Source organism: Tursiops truncatus, chromosome 3, assembly GCF_011762595.2.
Source record: "Tursiops truncatus isolate mTurTru1 chromosome 3, mTurTru1.mat.Y, whole genome shotgun sequence".
Taxonomy (NCBI): Eukaryota; Metazoa; Chordata; class Mammalia; order Artiodactyla; family Delphinidae; genus Tursiops; species Tursiops truncatus.
The window spans coordinates 164,274,354-164,290,549 of NC_047036.1; the positions used below are offsets into that span (position 1 = coordinate 164,274,354).

At 51.7% G+C, this 16,196-nt stretch overlaps 1 protein-coding gene and 1 long non-coding RNA gene across 3 annotated transcripts; one reads left to right on the forward strand and one right to left on the reverse strand.

Annotated features, from left to right (window-relative positions):
- Window positions 1-534: 534 nt before the first annotated feature.
- On the forward strand, window positions 535-8,975 carry KEAP1 (kelch like ECH associated protein 1). Of its 2 annotated transcripts, none has more exons than XM_019933070.3 (6): window positions 535-1,290; window positions 3,353-4,038; window positions 5,450-6,135; window positions 7,422-7,627; window positions 7,906-8,082; window positions 8,240-8,975. In XM_019933070.3, exons 2-6 carry the CDS (start codon window positions 3,400-3,402, stop codon window positions 8,404-8,406), a joined length of 1,875 nt encoding a protein of 624 aa, XP_019788629.1. In that variant the 5' UTR covers window positions 535-1,290; window positions 3,353-3,399; the 3' UTR covers window positions 8,407-8,975. The 2 variants fall into 2 exon arrangements, with proteins under 2 accessions (XP_019788629.1, XP_019788628.1); XM_019933069.3 differs by lacking the exon at window positions 535-1,290 and adding an exon at window positions 1,318-1,679.
- Window positions 8,976-9,702: 727 nt separating this feature from the next.
- On the reverse strand, window positions 9,703-13,089 carry LOC117311753 (uncharacterized). Its single transcript, XR_004526046.2, has 2 exons — window positions 11,696-13,089; window positions 9,703-11,478 (listed from the first exon to the last, which is right to left on the reverse strand). It is a non-coding gene; the product is annotated as an uncharacterized lncRNA (long non-coding RNA).
- Between the last annotated feature and the right edge of the window lie 3,107 nt (window positions 13,090-16,196).

Sequence of the window (16,196 nt, forward strand, 5' to 3'; positions counted from 1 at the left end):
GTTGAGTCCAACACCTTGCCTTTATACACAGTGTGGCAATAAACATCTGTGTACATACATCCTCCAGCACCCGTGCCAGTGTACCTTGGATAAATTTCTACATGTGGCACTGCTGGGTCACAGGTCTTGTAGATGTTATTTTGAGATACTGGAGGTTTCTTTCGGCCTGTGGAGGAGGGTGCGGGTTTCCTCACAGTCTCAGTCACTCCCTGTACAGTATTTGCCGGCTATGCTATTGCGCCCCCTCTGGAGCTACCCAGAACTGCAGCTTCACGCAACTGGAATGGGAGGAGCAGGGAGGAACCCCACTCCAGCCTCGGACACCGGATTAATCCCAGACCCTGAGCAGGGAGGCTGAATCTTCCAGGTTCACCCCGGAAGCGGGTGGAATCCTTTCTTAGACCAACATCTGTTCAGCCTAGTGTTTCATATAGATGGACTCTTTTTAAAAAAACTTAAATACATTTACTTAAAAACTAACTTTATATCACAAACAGCATAAATGGCAAATCAGTATCACTTGCCATGAAAAATAACAATCCATGTTTATTGGGCCCTAGCGTTCTCCTTTAGTTCTCCCGATAACCTAGCAGGTATTAACATTTTACAGGGAGGAAACTGAAGCATGGAGAGGTTAAATTATGGGCCCACCAGCACAGAGCTAGAGAGTGGCAAAGCAGTTGTTCGAATGCCCGCCCGCGAGCTCCACGCGCCTCCAGACTGGAGATAAAAAATAAAGACAATGCAAATCCAAGTAGGTAGACAATTCTGGCTGGATCCTGCGGCCGCCTTAATGTGAGGCCTGCACTGTGTGGAGTTAAAGGGAGAACAGGTCGTGGAGAGCAGGCCTGCGCTGACACGACGAAACCCGGCGGATGGAAGGGGCTGCGAAGGAGGGACGGGCCGGGTGGGCTTGGCCATGCGCCCTCGCCCGACGCCCCATTCCTCGCTCATGGGCGCTGGGCACCTGCGGGAAGGGCGGGGAATCGCGACTCCTTCCCCGCTGCGCCCTCTCCCTGCCTCCTTCCTGGGCGTCCCGAGGCTGCCCCCATTCGACGGCCGCAATCCCGCAGGCCCCGCCGCCCCAAAGCCGAGGCCCCCCAGACGGCGGAAGCTCCCGCGGGACCCTGACAGTGAAGGTTAGGCTGGAGTCTCGCCCGACCGGGCCACGGCCCCTCGGGCTTCCCGGAAGCTCGGTGCGCGGGTGGCACCACCGTACCCGGAGCCGCCGCCGCGCCCCTGGCATCCCCACCCCTCCTCGAGAGCAGCGGAGGCTACGCAGAGACGCAGGTGAGCGCGCCGGCGGCGGCAGCGGCGGGGTGGGGTGTCCACTGATCCCTGGTGCGGGGAAGCGCTGGGCCTCGAACCTGGGGCTCATTCTCCGCGGCTCCGACCACGCGGCTGGGTGCGCTGCGGTCCTTGGCCCCGCCGCAATGACCGGCGCTGTGGTCGCCGCGCTGGGGCTGCGCAACAGGGCGACAGCTAGCGTGGGCGGGTGAGGGGAGCGGCCCAGCCGCGGGAGGCCTGAGGCCGCGGGGACTTTTATTCTGACACGGCCGGCGCCCGGCTCTGCTTAGTCATGGTGACCTGCGCGCGTTCTGCGCCTCCCCCCTGCGCACTGCGATGGAGGCGTCCGGGCCTGGGCGACGGAGGCGGAGCCCGAGCGCGGCCATGGCGGGGTGAGTGGGGCGGCCAGCGCCCGGGCTGAGGGCGCCACGGGCCGTGAGCGCCCTGCGGCCGTGCCCGGGGGCCAGAGAACCGGGAGATGCGGGACCGGTCTCGGGGTTCCCGCGGCTCCGCGGAGGGCCAGGAGGGCGCGGCTCGAGTCCTATCCTTTTGTTGGACGGCGCGACTCGCGGGGTGGCCCGGGAGCGACGCAAGCCGAGCGAGAGGCCCAGGGAGCGCCGCTCGGACGGAGGCCCGGGGACCCCGGGGCGTTGGGGGGCTTGGTTTGCGCCCTGGGGATGGCAGTGGACAGGCCGCGGCGGGGTCACTTCCCCCCTTCTCCAGGCCTTGGCGGCTCAGGCGGGACATGCGCAGTCCCCCACTTACCGCTTCTTGGGGGGAAGTGCCCGGTGCCCAGGGGGCACCGTTGATCTATTGGCCAAAGACCGAGAGGCAGGCCTGGGTCTCGGCTGGGGAGAGGCGGCCAAGCGGCATCCAGGGCCCGGTGGAGGAGGGTGCTCTGGCAGGGACAGTGGAATGGGCAGTCAGCCAGCCACAGCTTACTGACCTCTGCGGGGTGCCAGGCCCCAGGCAGGATGCAGGGGAGGCACATGAGAGGGTGGGCATAACCCTGACCTACACAGGTCTACCTGCTCTCTGAAGCCTGGGGCTCAGGGCCAGAGGAACAGGCCATCCTTCAACAAGCAAGCAAAGGAGCTCCTTTCCATTCTTGACAAGTGCTGTGATGGAAATAAAACACGGAGGAGGTGACTCTGAGTCGAGCCCAGAGAAAGATAAGATGAAGAACCCAGGGAGCCTCTTGCAGACCCCCCCCCCCACGCCACTCCCCACAGGACTTTTCAAAACATAACTCATGCCCTGGCCCTCCAGACTCCACAGGGTTCACCGAAAGCCTCCCTTCATTAGTCAGTCTCTCTCATTACACTCCTCCCTGATTCTCTAGATTGTCTCTCATCATTCTGCCTCTGAGCCTTTGCACTTGCTGTTCCCTCTGCCTGGAAAACTAACTCCCACCCCCAGCTTCTTCATACGTTCACCCTTCTGGTCTCAGCTCCAACAGAGGCCTGGACTACCTGATTTAAAAAAAAATGCCCTCATATGACACTGTCCCAATGCTGTTGTCATTTTCTTTATAACCCCAGTTTCTGCTCCAGTCTTGCTTATTTTACTTATGGCCCTTCCCTCCCCAGTGTCAGCACCAGCGGGGCACAGTGCATTTCTGTCTTGGTCACTGCTGTGTCCCCGGTGCCTAGAACAGTGCCTGGCATACAGTAGGTGCTCAATAAATGTTGGTGAGGTGAATGAAGGAATGAGTTGGACATGTCCTAGGAAGGGAGGGGCCACCAGAGAGCTGGAACAGAATGAGCAAAGGGAAGAGGTGGACAGGAGCTGACTGTGAAGAGCTTTGCAAGCCATTGAAGAATTTGGTTTTATTCTTCATGCCACAGGGAGTTGTAGGGGGATTCTGAGCAGGGGAGGGACACCATCTGACCTATGATTTAGGCTGGACCCTCGGGCTGGTGAGGCCATGGGGCAGTTAGGGAGTGCAAATGCACACTGCTTCACCTGTGCTTAGGAAGGAAAACTGGGCTAGGAGTTACTTTATCTTAGAAAAGAAGGCCTGGCCCCAGGCCCTCCCCCCAGCCCTGTGCTCTCCCTCCTCCAGGCCCCTGAGTGCCAGTGGTGGTGTTGTCCCTTGTCACCTGGAACCCCATGCAGCTGGAACCCGGGCCTAGTGGGGCTGGGGCCCACACCCAATTCCTACCCCTGAGGTCACAGCGCCCTGAGGGGGCAGGGGACACGGTGATGTACGCCTCCACCGAGTGCAAGGCCGAGGTGACGCCCTCCCAGCACGGCAACCGCACCTTTAGCTACACCCTGGAGGATCACACCAAGCAGGCCTTCGGCATCATGAACGAACTGCGGCTCAGCCAGCAGCTGTGTGATGTCACACTGCAGGTCAAGTACCAGGACGCACCAGCCGCCCAGTTCATGGCCCACAAGGTGGTGCTGGCCTCATCCAGCCCCGTCTTCAAGGCCATGTTCACCAATGGGCTGCGGGAGCAGGGCATGGAGGTGGTGTCCATTGAGGGCATCCACCCCAAGGTCATGGAGCGCCTCATTGAGTTCGCCTACACGGCCTCCATCTCCATGGGTGAGAAGTGTGTGCTCCACGTCATGAACGGTGCCGTCATGTACCAGATTGACAGCGTGGTCCGCGCCTGCAGCGACTTCCTGGTGCAGCAGCTGGATCCCAGCAACGCCATTGGCATCGCCAACTTCGCCGAGCAGATCGGCTGTACTGAGCTGCACCAGCGTGCCCGAGAGTACATCTACATGCACTTTGGGGAGGTGAGCAAGGGGAGGGGACGTGGAGCCAGGGCTTGGGAGCAGCATCAGAAGGACCAGGGAACAGACAGGTGGTCATCACTGTCTCCCCTTAAGATGTGAAGGGTCAAGGCAAGGAGCTGGAGAAACATGGGGTTCTGGTTTCCTAGTCTACATATCTGGGGCAACTCTGGGAAACAGCGAGGAAAGTGAGGCCTTCACGGGTTTCTGGGCCCCCTGGTCTCTCTGGAGTCAAAGGTGGGGATAGGGTGCAGTGAATATGTTGGCAGTTCCATCCTGGTGTGCTGAGCAGGGCCTGACCTTTCAGTCAGTCCGCCATTATTTATTGAACACCCATGGCGTGCTGTTGACTGCAAGTATGACCCTTACACATGTTTTCTTTGGTCCACGGAGTGTTGTCCTTGCACTATTCTTTGTTTCGTTTTCGTTTTTAAGTGGAGGAAGTTGTGAATAGAGAAAATAAGTGCTTGTTTAGCACTTGCTGTGGGCCAGCCCCTGTTCTAAGTGATTTTCATCCTTTAAGTCACTGAATCTTCCCAGCTCTCCTGAGAGGAGGTATGCTTTGGAGTGCCTTCTTGGAAGTTTTCAAAGTCATCCTCCAGTGGCTGGGACCAGCTGCGGTGGACACTACCCTGATCCCCACTCCTCTTCTTCTCTACCACCTTGGGGGTTGTCCAGATGCTCCAAGAAGCTCTGGCATTAGTCCTAAGGCCTGTGGCTTCCAGGAAGGTGGTCCAAGCGCAAGGCTCTCCCACTGACCTGCACAGCATTGGTTTCAAGGGATTGCATGGGCTTGGGAGTACCAGAAAATTGGGAACCCGCTTATGTGGGGTGACTGAAATTATTTATATAGACCAGTGCCTGGCAAGAAATATTTACCCCAGGAGTAGCCCTGCTATGAGATAGCTACTAATTTAATCCCCTTTTTATAGAGGAAGAAAACCAAGACCTGGAATGTTTCAGATCTTTGCCCAAAGTCACACAGAAAGTAGTAGGCCGAAATTGCAACTCAGGCTGTTTTCTTCGAGCCTGAACTTTTTTTCTTTCTAGAATATTCTATTGCTATTGCCTTTGTAGTCTGTCTGCTATTTTGAAAAGTAATTTCCTTAAAAGAAAAGGGTAACGTTCAAATACAAAATCATACAAAAACGTACACGGTACATCGTGTCCTTGCCCATTTACCTGAGTACTTGTGTACTACACGCTTGGCTCACGTAATGTAACTCATTTGATCCTCACACACTGTGAGGTTCATACTATTCACATCCCCATTTCACACCTGAGGAAGCTGAGGTCGTCAGAGGCAGGTTGAGTGACTTGTCCAAGGTCATAGCACTGTTGAAGGGCGGGCTGGGGGGGTGGGGAGGTGGAGAGAGACATGGAAGTCAGCCCGTCACACAAATGCCCTCTGCAGGTGGCCAAGCAAGAGGAGTTCTTCAACCTGTCCCACTGCCAGCTGGTGACCCTCATCAGCCGGGACGATCTGAACGTGCGCTGCGAGTCTGAGGTCTTCCACGCCTGTATCAACTGGGTCAAGTACGACTGCGAGCAGCGGCGCTTCTACGTGCAGGCGCTGCTGCGGGCTGTGCGCTGCCACTCGCTCACCCCCCACTTCCTGCAGATGCAGCTGCAGAAGTGTGAGATCCTGCAGTCGGACTCCCGCTGCAAGGACTACCTGGTGAAGATCTTCCAGGAGCTCACCCTGCACAAGCCCACACAGGTGATGCCCTGCCGGGCGCCCAAGGTGGGCCGGCTCATCTACACGGCCGGCGGTTACTTCCGCCAGTCACTCAGCTACTTGGAGGCCTACAACCCCAGCGATGGCACCTGGCTCCGGTTGGCGGACCTGCAGGTGCCAAGGAGCGGGCTGGCGGGCTGTGTGGTAGGTGGGCTGCTGTATGCCGTGGGTGGTCGGAACAACTCCCCCGATGGCAACACCGACTCCAGCGCCCTGGACTGCTACAACCCCATGACCAACCAGTGGTCGCCCTGCGCCTCCATGAGCGTACCTCGAAACCGAATCGGGGTTGGGGTCATCGATGGGCACATCTATGCTGTCGGCGGCTCCCATGGCTGTATCCACCACAACAGTGTGGAGAGGTGAGTGGCGGCGTCTGGAGGGGTGGGCTCCAAGGGTTCCACTGCTGACGGGTCCCAAGCCATTGGGATCTGGGGGTTCCCCCTGTTGTTGAGTGCTTTTCTCTGTGCCTTGCCTTCAGGGAGTGGAAGCCTCAAGGTGAAGCTAAACTCCTGGGAGATTTATGGTCGTGACCTTGGATGCTGGGTCTGGGCCTGGCAACTGTTTACAGGGCCACCACAAATGCACACAGCAACTTTATGCAGCTTTGGAAAAAGTTCCATCAGTTTGAAATTGTTGTAATATGCTAATTTTGTTAAAACGTGACACCTCACTGCCATCTGTCCACAAATTGTTGTAATAAACATATGTATGAGGCCTGCTACGTGGTAGGTCCCCCCTCAGATGTGGTGCCCTTGTGCAGTACACAGTCTGCACAACTGTGCATGGTGACCCTGTGTTTAGAGGCCAAGTATTTTGGGCTTTTGACTCTCCTATAGCCTTGTCCTCTGCCTTCTTGTTTTCCAGAGGTGTGAGCCAGAATACAGTTCTCACCTGGAACTTGTTAAAACAAACTCCCCGGCCCACGACAGGGGATGCTGGAGATCTGGCATTGGTGGGTTTGGAGTGAGGCTGGGGAGTAGGAATTTTAAACAAACACCCCAGAGGCTTCTAATGTACACGGTCTGTGAATAGGATGATGAGATGATGCATCGCCCTCAACAGGCCACTTTCGAGAAGAAAAGGGGCCCTATGAATTATTCCAGGAGCACAGGCCTGAACTGGAAGTGCCTGGGCCAACTGGGACATATGGTTACTCCGTCGTTGAGCATCATACTTTGAGAAGAACCATGCCAGGGGGTAGCCTAGTTGTTCGGACTGGGGTTCTGGTGTCCAAGAGAGCTGGATCAAACCCCAGGTCTGCCACTTCCTGGGTGACCCTGAGTATGCCATCTCACCTCTCTGTGCCTCTGTCTTGTCATCTGTGAGGTGGGGGACAATAGCGAGGACTCCTTTCCCCACTAGGCTGTGTGGGGCTTTGGTGAGATAATACACATAACACTCAACACAGGCAGTGGTATGATGGAGCCATTGGGGTCCAACAGATGTGCATGTGACCTTGAGCAGATGGTGGCTGTGAACCTCAGTTTCCTCATCTGGAAAATGGATCTACTGATAACTTGTGTTTTGGGGAATCCTTGTGAGAATTAAAGAGTTCAAGTGCCTAAAGACATAGCAGAACATCAGTGGGGGTTAGTGTTCCAGGTCAGCTGTGGTTGCTGCTGTCATTGTTATTATGTCGTTGCAGGTATGAGCCAGAGCGGGATGAGTGGCACTTGGTGGCCCCAATGCTGACACGAAGGATCGGGGTGGGAGTGGCTGTCCTCAACCGTCTACTCTACGCGGTCGGGGGCTTTGACGGGACGAACCGCCTTAACTCAGCCGAGTGTTACTACCCAGAGAGAAACGAGTGGCGAATGATCACACCCATGAACACCATCCGAAGTGGGGCAGGTGCGCAGGGGCTGCAGGGAGGGGAGAGAAGAGGAACACCTTCCCACCCCTGGGCGTGAAACTCAGCCAGGCCTCCTGTTTCAGCCTTAAACCCCGTGGCACACACAGGAGAGCTAGATTCTGATAGAGTCCATGCTCTTCTCTCCCGGCTTTGTTTCTAAAGGGTCACTCGGGAGAGGGGAGAAGGGGGAGGGGAGGGTCCCCCCGCCCAAGAAGGTGGTGGCTGAGGCCTGCAAGGCCAGGCCCCGGAGTCACCCTCTCTGTGTGGTACCACTTAGGAGTCTGCGTCCTGCACAACTGCATCTATGCTGCGGGGGGCTACGATGGTCAGGACCAGCTGAACAGCGTGGAACGCTACGACGTGGAGACAGAAACGTGGACTTTCGTAGCCCCCATGAAGCATCGGCGAAGCGCTCTGGGAATTACTGTGCACCAGGGAAGAATCTATGTTCTCGGTGAGGCCCTGGGGGTGGGGGCCTGGGTGGAGAAGCCTACCTAACCCCATCTTTTAGGGGCAGGCTCCAGTCCTGGCAGGAAGGCATCTTGTGGTTTCTTCTCCTCTTTTTCCCCCGCCCTCGGAGGGAGCAACCATCCCTTCTGCTCTCCCTGCAGGAGGCTACGACGGTCACACGTTCTTGGACAGCGTGGAGTGTTACGACCCAGACACGGACACCTGGAGCGAGGTGACCTGCATGACATCTGGCCGGAGTGGAGTTGGCGTCGCTGTCACCATGGAACCCTGCCGGAAGCAGATTGACCAGCAGAACTGTACCTGTTGAGCCACTTTTGTTTCTTGGGCAAAAAAAAGTTCCAATCCAGAGTACTGTCGTCTTTGTACAAAAACAGGGACAAAAGAAAAGGCTACAGAGCAAATGCTTGTCCTGCAGGATGGGAGGCTGGGATGCCTCAGTGTTAAAATGACAACTCGAAAGAAAAGGCCAGAATGGGAACCCGTGAGCCCATCAGAGTAGTCCCAGGAATGTCCGAGAGAGCCTGCCCGGGAGGTGGGTGCGGGAAGGGCAGGCCCATCGGGGAGAGGCCCCTACACCTGCTACCCCGAGACCAGGCCTGGGTCCCACACCAGCAGCCACCACCTCCCCTTGGGATGAAAGCAGGTGCCGAGGACAGGCTGGTTTTTGTTCCCTGCATCTTCGTGATTGGTTCTTGGAGGCCTGGGAACGAGCCAACTGAGGCCTCAGGGGCTGAGGCCCCTCCAGAGGTGTGGAGCCCGAGGATGGGCCTGTACATAGAAACCATTGGGTATCACTGCCCTGGACAGTCATTTTGTTGATAAGTAACCCTGTAACTTTCCATTGAAAATAAAGAACAAACTAACTAGTGTCTTCCACCCGGGCTCCCAGCTGGAGGTCTTGAGCCAGTGGGACGGAAAGGACTCTTCTCCTGAAATGCACTCAAGTCTTCGATTTAGGGCTTGGATTTGAAACCAGTTTGTTATCTCGGCCCATTGAATTTTGATACCTAGGTTATCTTTCTCCCCATGGGCAAACCACACAGGGCTCACTTTGTCTGTCACTTTTAGCTGCTTTGCAGACAGTGACCCAACTCCTTGACTCATCTCCTAGGGCTCCCTGAGGTTAATTGCACACGCGAACAGTTTGTATTTTAAGGAGGACTATCCCCAGCACGCCTTCCAAATTCCGTGAAAGTCCATCCGTCATCTTTATACACTTCAATAATGTAGACCGAGCCTTTTATTTTATTTAGGTGTCTGGGACAAAGGGGTTCTTGAGAATTTTCTTCAGGCAAAGGGTTCAGCAGCCTGGTTCCTTCTGAACTATATGTGTGAACGGAGTACGTGGCCTGGATCTTTTCTGCGAGTCAGCTCTGTTCGTGCTGGGGGAGTGGAGAAAAGAAGAATGAAGTACGGTCTCAACTATTGGGGATTTCACAGGTTCTTCCAAACAGCTTAGAGGAAACATTTGATTCCTTCCCTGCCAGGAGCAACAAGAGAAGCCACCACAATGAGAAGCCCGCGCACCGCAATGAAGAGTAGCCCCCGCTCGTGGCAGCTAGAGAGAGCCCGCACGCAGCAATGAAGACCTAACACAGCCAGAAAAAATAAATAAATTTATTAAAAAATACTAATATCAATAAAAATAATAATATATTAAAAAAAGTATCCAGTTGGGGAGAAAACAATTTTTATATTAGGTCTCTCTGTTCATGAACTTGGTATATCCGTCTATTTAGTGAAGACTTTGCTGTCCTTCAGGAAAGCTTTGTAATTTCTCCACAAAGGGCTTGCAGTAGGTTTTATGGGAGTTTTATAGGCCTTGCTCTTGTCAATGAGATCTTTACTCACTGATCCTTTTAAATTGATATTTCTGTTATGGGGAAGTTGTTGATATAGATGTATTGGTCTTCTGCCAGCTTCTTTCTAGTACCTTTTTTTTTTTAGCAGATAGCCATCTACAAATAATGATAGTGTAATGTCATCTTCCCAATAGTTCTACAAGTCATTTCCTTTCCTTGTCTTACAGCATTAGCTAAGACATCCTATACAATTTTGATTAGTAATGGTAATAGTGGGCATCGTTGTCTTACTTCTAACTATAAGGTGACTGCTTCTCATGTTCCACCATTAATTCTGATACTTTTGCCAAAACATTTTCTGTAATCTGTGCCTTAAGTTTTGCTGGAAACTTTATCAAGTTCAGGAAGCTCCCTCCTATACCTAGTTTGCTACATCTTTTTAAAAATCATAAATGGATGTTGAATTTTCTAGATGTCTCTCATTCACGAGGTGGGTGCCAAGAAACTGCATTTCTAACAAGTTCCCAGTCGATGCTGAAGCTGCTCGTCCAGGGACCACATTTTGAGACATTGGCGTAGAACAAGAATAACGGGTTAAAGGCAAATTCTGAGAAACAACATTTAAGGAGTAGAGGGATGTAAGAGAAGGCCCGATAGGAGCACAACAGCAGCAGAAAATTACGAGAAAAACTAAGAAATGTACAGTGTCACAGAAGCCAAGTGGTGAAAAATTTGAGCACAAAAAGTTTAAAAGAATCACACTATTAAATACAAAGCAGTTCAGAAGGAGACCTTCAAATGCTCACTGGATTTGGCGATTGGAAGGTAAGCTTACTAAGAACCATTTTGGTAGAATTGTGAGGGTAAAGCAATAGATTCTGCAGGTGTTTATCGAATGCCTCCTTAGAACAGGCACTGTTGCCGAGGAGATAACACTGAAGGATGCTGAAAGAAGGAATATCTCTTTTGAGACATTTGGGTGAGAAGAGGCAAAGTACGCATGACAGCTAGAGAGGAACGAAGGGTTCAGGGAGGGTTTGGGGTTTTGCTTTTAAGATTCAGAAGACAGAGCGTGTTTATAAGCTAAGGGGAAGTTCCAGTATAGAAAGAGAAAACAAAGATGAAGGCGAAAGGATGAACTTATAGTGATGATGAGCAAGTAACTTCCCACTCTTAATCAACTGGACAATGTCTAAGATAACTTTCAGCTCTGTGAAGGCCACTGTAGTTCTGGGTGCTAGAGTATCTTGCTTTGTGCAATACAACATACCTTCAATTCAAGGACTATCTTCTCCCTTGGGAGTGTATTCTGGTGCGTTTGTTTGTTTTTTAATTGGGCGAAGGAAGTATTTATTACTTGCAACAAGTAAGGAGAACACTAGGGACCCTGGTTTTAAAATATAAATGTTAGTGGGAATATACAGTATTGCAGAAGATAGAATTTAAGAAAATTAAATTTAAAAGGAGAGAAAACAGAGTAGGTTTGAGACCCGTATCTGTCACTTACTAGGTTCAAATCCTCTCTGGGCCTCATTTTCCTCCTCTGTAAAGTGGGGAATAGTAACAGTATCTAGCACCTGGCACACAGTAAGAATGCAATAAATGTAGTTATTATTGACTAGGAACGAGATAAGTACTAGAAACCTGAAATGCTAACATTAATCTGAATTATTAAGGTTTTCAAAGTCAGAATGATAATAACATTTTATTACCTCAGAGCACTATACCTGCATTACTTAAAATTCCTCACTGGCTCTCATTACCTGTGAAAAATCAGTGCTTCCACCAACCCACCTGTCTCATTTTATGATGGTTTTGTAGCTCCCCAAGACCTCAGGGTTGATACAGGAAGTGTGGCCTAAAAGGAGTGCAGCACCCTCTTGTGGGCCTTTGGGTAAAAAACGGAACTATTTCCAGGGAAGAAAAGGAGCAAGATTGGAGAAGCCCCAGAGTGTAGAATGCCCTGATTTTGGCTTGTTCCTTTTTTTTTTTTTTTTTTTTTTTTTGCAGTACGCGGGCCTCTCACTGCTGTGGCCTCTCCGTTGCGGAACACAGACTCCGGACGCGCAGACTCAGCGGCCATGGCTCACGGGCCCAGCCGCTCCGCGGCATGTGGGATCTTCCCGGACCGGGGCACGAACCCGTGTCCCCTGCATCGGCAGGCGGCCTCTCAACCACTGCGCCACCAGGGAAGCCCAGTTCCTATTTTTTAAAAAAATCAGCATTCTTCAAAACTTCTGGGAAAATTATATTTTTATAAATAAACAAGGACTCTCCCTCCTGTGAGCGCCAGCACCAAATCCACACCTCAGGGTTGTAACTTTGATTTTATTACACCCAATTGTAAGCCGGACACCCAGGAACACTTTTCAGACTACACATCCCAGGGTCCCCTGGGATTTATTCAGTTGATTTAGACAACATTTGTGGGAAATTCGAAACTGCAGCCCGATGCTGACGTCAGCTACCTCTTTGCCTTCCCCTGCCCTCACAGGAAAGATTAATAGCATTGGCCAAGGAGTTGGTGTTTCTTTCTTAAGTCTCAGCTATCGCAGGTGGATTCTCTTTCGTTTCTAGCCCATGTCTTTCCCTTACTGATCATATATCACCGTCTCTGACCATCTCCCAGTTCCTCTGAGGATTCACCAAGTGAAGAGATGAAGAGATGGGTCCTTTCAGGGTGTGGGGATGGCAATGACGACAAACCCTCAGGAAGGGAGGGGACAATGCCAGACCCCTTCTCAGGAAGGAGGAGCAATACGGGGACCCTTGAGGAAGGGGGGGAGTATGACCCTGGGGGTCCCCTTCGGAAAGGATGACATAGGAGGGGACTCCTCAAGAAGAGGGGGTGACGCCAAGGTCGGTCTCCCTCAGGAAGGATAATGCTGGGGCCCCATCAGCAAGGGGCCTGACACCAGCGTTCCCTAAAGAAGTGGGGACGACTCTGGCGTCGCTCTCAGGAAGAAGAGACGCTACTAGGGTTCACTTCAGGAGGGCGAGAGGATGCTGGAGTCCCCCTCAGTACGGCAGGAATGACGCTAGGGTACTCTCAGGAAAGGGGGATGACGCCAGGGTCTCCCTAAGGAAATGGGAACGGCGCTGGGGTCTCTCTCAGGAAGGGAGTGACGCCAGGTCCCCTCACCCGCCTCAGGGTTCGTCGCACCCGCCTCGGTCCAAGCTCCTCGGCTCCCTCGGTCATCTAGTTCGAAAAGCGAAGCGGCCGCGCCTCTCATTGGCTGCTTTATTGGCTAATGACAGCTACGACAGCCAATCGTAGCTCGGGGAAGAAAATCTCCCGCGCGACTTTGGCACGCCTTCTTCCCAGTCTACGCGCCGCGCACCTTCCTGCCTGCTGTAGTTCCTCAGATCCACTCTAGGGGGCGCACGGGGTTCGAACGCCTAGTCCTACCTCCTTCCTCGCCTGTGACCCATTTTATAGAACAGTACCTACTTAGCAGGGCTGTTACGAGAGCTAAGTGCAATAATTTATGTAAAACTGTGCCTGTCACATGGTAATCGCCTGGCAAACCTGAGCTGTTATTATTTGCATTTTACAGCGAGGGAAACTGAAGCACAGCATGAGTAAGTAATCTGCTCAAACTAACTCAGTCATTAACTGGCAGAGTCGCGACCAGAATCCAGAGTCTGTGTGCTTATCTGCTATGCTTCTGTGGCTCCCAGATAACAAATACTGGCTGTGTCTTTCCTCTGATTACGAAACAACTTCCCCTTGATTATGAAAGTAATACATGTTCATTGCAAAAATTCAGAAAACATCCAAGACTACAGAACAGAAAACACCAGTGTCTTTTAATCCATTCACTGGAGACTGTAAATATTTTGATGAACAAGCTGCTTTTTCTATGCAGATATGTAGGATGGTATAAAGCAGAACATTTTAAAAAATTTTATTTTTATTTATTTATTTTTGGCTGCATTTGGGTCTTCATTGCTGCGCAGGGGCTTTCTCTAGTTGCTGTGAGCAGGGGCTTGTTGCGAAGCATGGGCTCTAGGCGCGTGGGCTTCAGTAGTTGTGGCTCGTGGGCTCTAGAGCGCAGGCTCAGTATTTGTGGCACACAGACTTAGTTGCTCTGCGGCATGTGGGATCTTCCCCGACCAGGGCTTGAGCCCGTGTCCCTTGCATTGGCAGATGGATTCTTAACCACTGCGCCACCAGGGAAGCCCATGCAGAACGTTTTGAAGCCCGCTCTTCTCATCGTGAACATCTTGTCATTTCAATAAATACAGACCCACCTCATTGTTTTTATTTTTATTTATTTATATTTATTATATTTTATTTTTTAAAATTCTTATTTATCTATTTATTTTGGGCTGTGTTGGGTCTTTGTTGCTGCACACGGGCCTTCTCTAGTTGCAGCGAGTGGGGGCTACTCTTTGTTGCGGTGCGCAGGCTTCTCATTGCGGTGGCTTCTCTTCTTGTGGAGCATGGGCTCTAGGCGTGCAGGCTTCAGTAGTTGTGGCACAAGGGCTCAGTAGTTGTGACTCACGGGCTCTAGAGCGCAGGCTCAGTAGTTGTGGCGCATGGGCTTAGTTGCTCTGCGGCATGTGGGATCTTCCCAGGCCAGGGATCGAACCTGTGTCCCCTGCATTGGTAGGAAGATTCTTAACCACTGCGCCACCAGGGAAGTCCCACCTCATTGTTTTTAATAAGTGCATATTACTCCACCATACAGGAAGCATAATTTCATGACTACCTAGTGTTGGACATCTGGGTTCTTCACAATTCTTCACTATTCTGACCAGTACTAGAATGGGCATTTGGTACCTGCAACTTTAGGTTTTCAGCCAACTGGTTCTTTTTTTTCAAACTTTTTTATTGGAGTAAAATTGCTTTACAATGTTGTGTTAGTTTCTGCTGTACAATGAAGCGAATCAGCTGTATATATATATCTATATCCCCTCCCTCTTGGACCTCCCTCCCCCCCCCCACCCCCATCCCATCCATCTAGGTCATCACAGAGCACTAAGCTGAGCTCCCTGTGCTATACAGCAGGTTCCTACTAGCTATTTTACTCCTGGTAGTGTATTGATGTCAAACCTAATCTCCCAATTCGTCCCACCCTTCCCTTCCCCCAATGTGTCCACATGTCAGTTCTCTATGTCTACGTCACTATTCCTGCCCTACAAATAGGTTCATCTGTACCATTTTTTCTAGATGCCACATATATGCGTTAAAATACGATATTTTTCTCTTTCTGGCTTACTTCACTCAGTATGACAGATTCTAAGTCCATCCACATCTCTACAAATGACCCAATTTCGTTCCTTTTTATGGCTGAGTAATATTCCATTGTATATACATACCACATCTTCTTTATCTATTCATCTATCATTGGACATTTGAAAAAATTATTTAATTTATTTATTGATTTTTGGCTGTGTTGGGTCTTCGTTGTGGTGCACGGGCTTCTCATTGCAGTGGCTTCTCTTGCTGTGGAGCACGGGCTCTAGGCATGTGGGCTTCGGTAGTTGTGGTGCGCAAGCTCAGTAGTTGTGGCACACAGGCTTAGTTGCTCCACGGCATGTGGGATCTTACTGGACTAGGGCTCGAACCCGTGTCCCCTGCATAGGCAGGTGGATTCTTAACCCCTGGGCCACCAGGGAAGTCCCTGGACATTTTTAAAATAAATTTATTCATTTGTTTTTATTTTTGGCTGTGTTGGGTCTTCGTTGCTGTGCGCGGGCTTTCTCTAGTTGCTCTGGGCAGGGGCTACTATTCGTTGCGGTGCGCGGTCTTCTCATTGTCGTGGCTTCTCTTGTTACAGAGCACGGGTTCTAGGCCCGCGGGCTTCAGTAGGTGTGGTGCACAGGCTCTAGAGCGCAGGCTCAGTAGTTGTGGTGCATGGGCTTCATTGCTCTGCGTCATGTGGGATCTTCCTGGGCCAGGGCTCGAACCCGTGTCCCCTGCATTGGCAGGAGGATTCTTAACCACTGCGCCACCAGGGAAGCCCCGCTGGACATTTAGGTTATTTCCATGTCCTGGCTATTGTAAATCGTGCTGCAATGAACACTGTGGTACATGTGTCCTTTTGAATTATGGTTTTCTCAGGGTATATGCCCAGTAGTGGGATTGCTTGGTCATATGGTAGTTCTATTTTTAGTTTTTTAAGGAACCTCCATACTCTTCTCCATAGTGGCTGTATCAATTTACATTCTCACCAACAGTGTGAAAGGGTTCCCTTTTCTCCACACCCTTTCCAGCATATGTTGTTCGTAGATTTTTTGATAATGGCCATTCTGACTGGTGTGAGGTGATACCTCACTGTAGTTTTGA

Coding starts and splice junctions, on each gene's coding strand:
- KEAP1 (XM_019933070.3), top strand. CDS start 3,400: ATGCAGCTGGAACCCGGGCCTAGTGGGGCTGGGGCCCACACCCAATTC. Junction 4,039..5,449: donor TCTACATGCACTTTGGGGAG/GTGAGCAAGGGG, acceptor TGCCCTCTGCAG/GTGGCCAAGCAAGAGGAGTT. Junction 6,136..7,421: donor CACCACAACAGTGTGGAGAG/GTGAGTGGCGGC, acceptor ATGTCGTTGCAG/GTATGAGCCAGAGCGGGATG.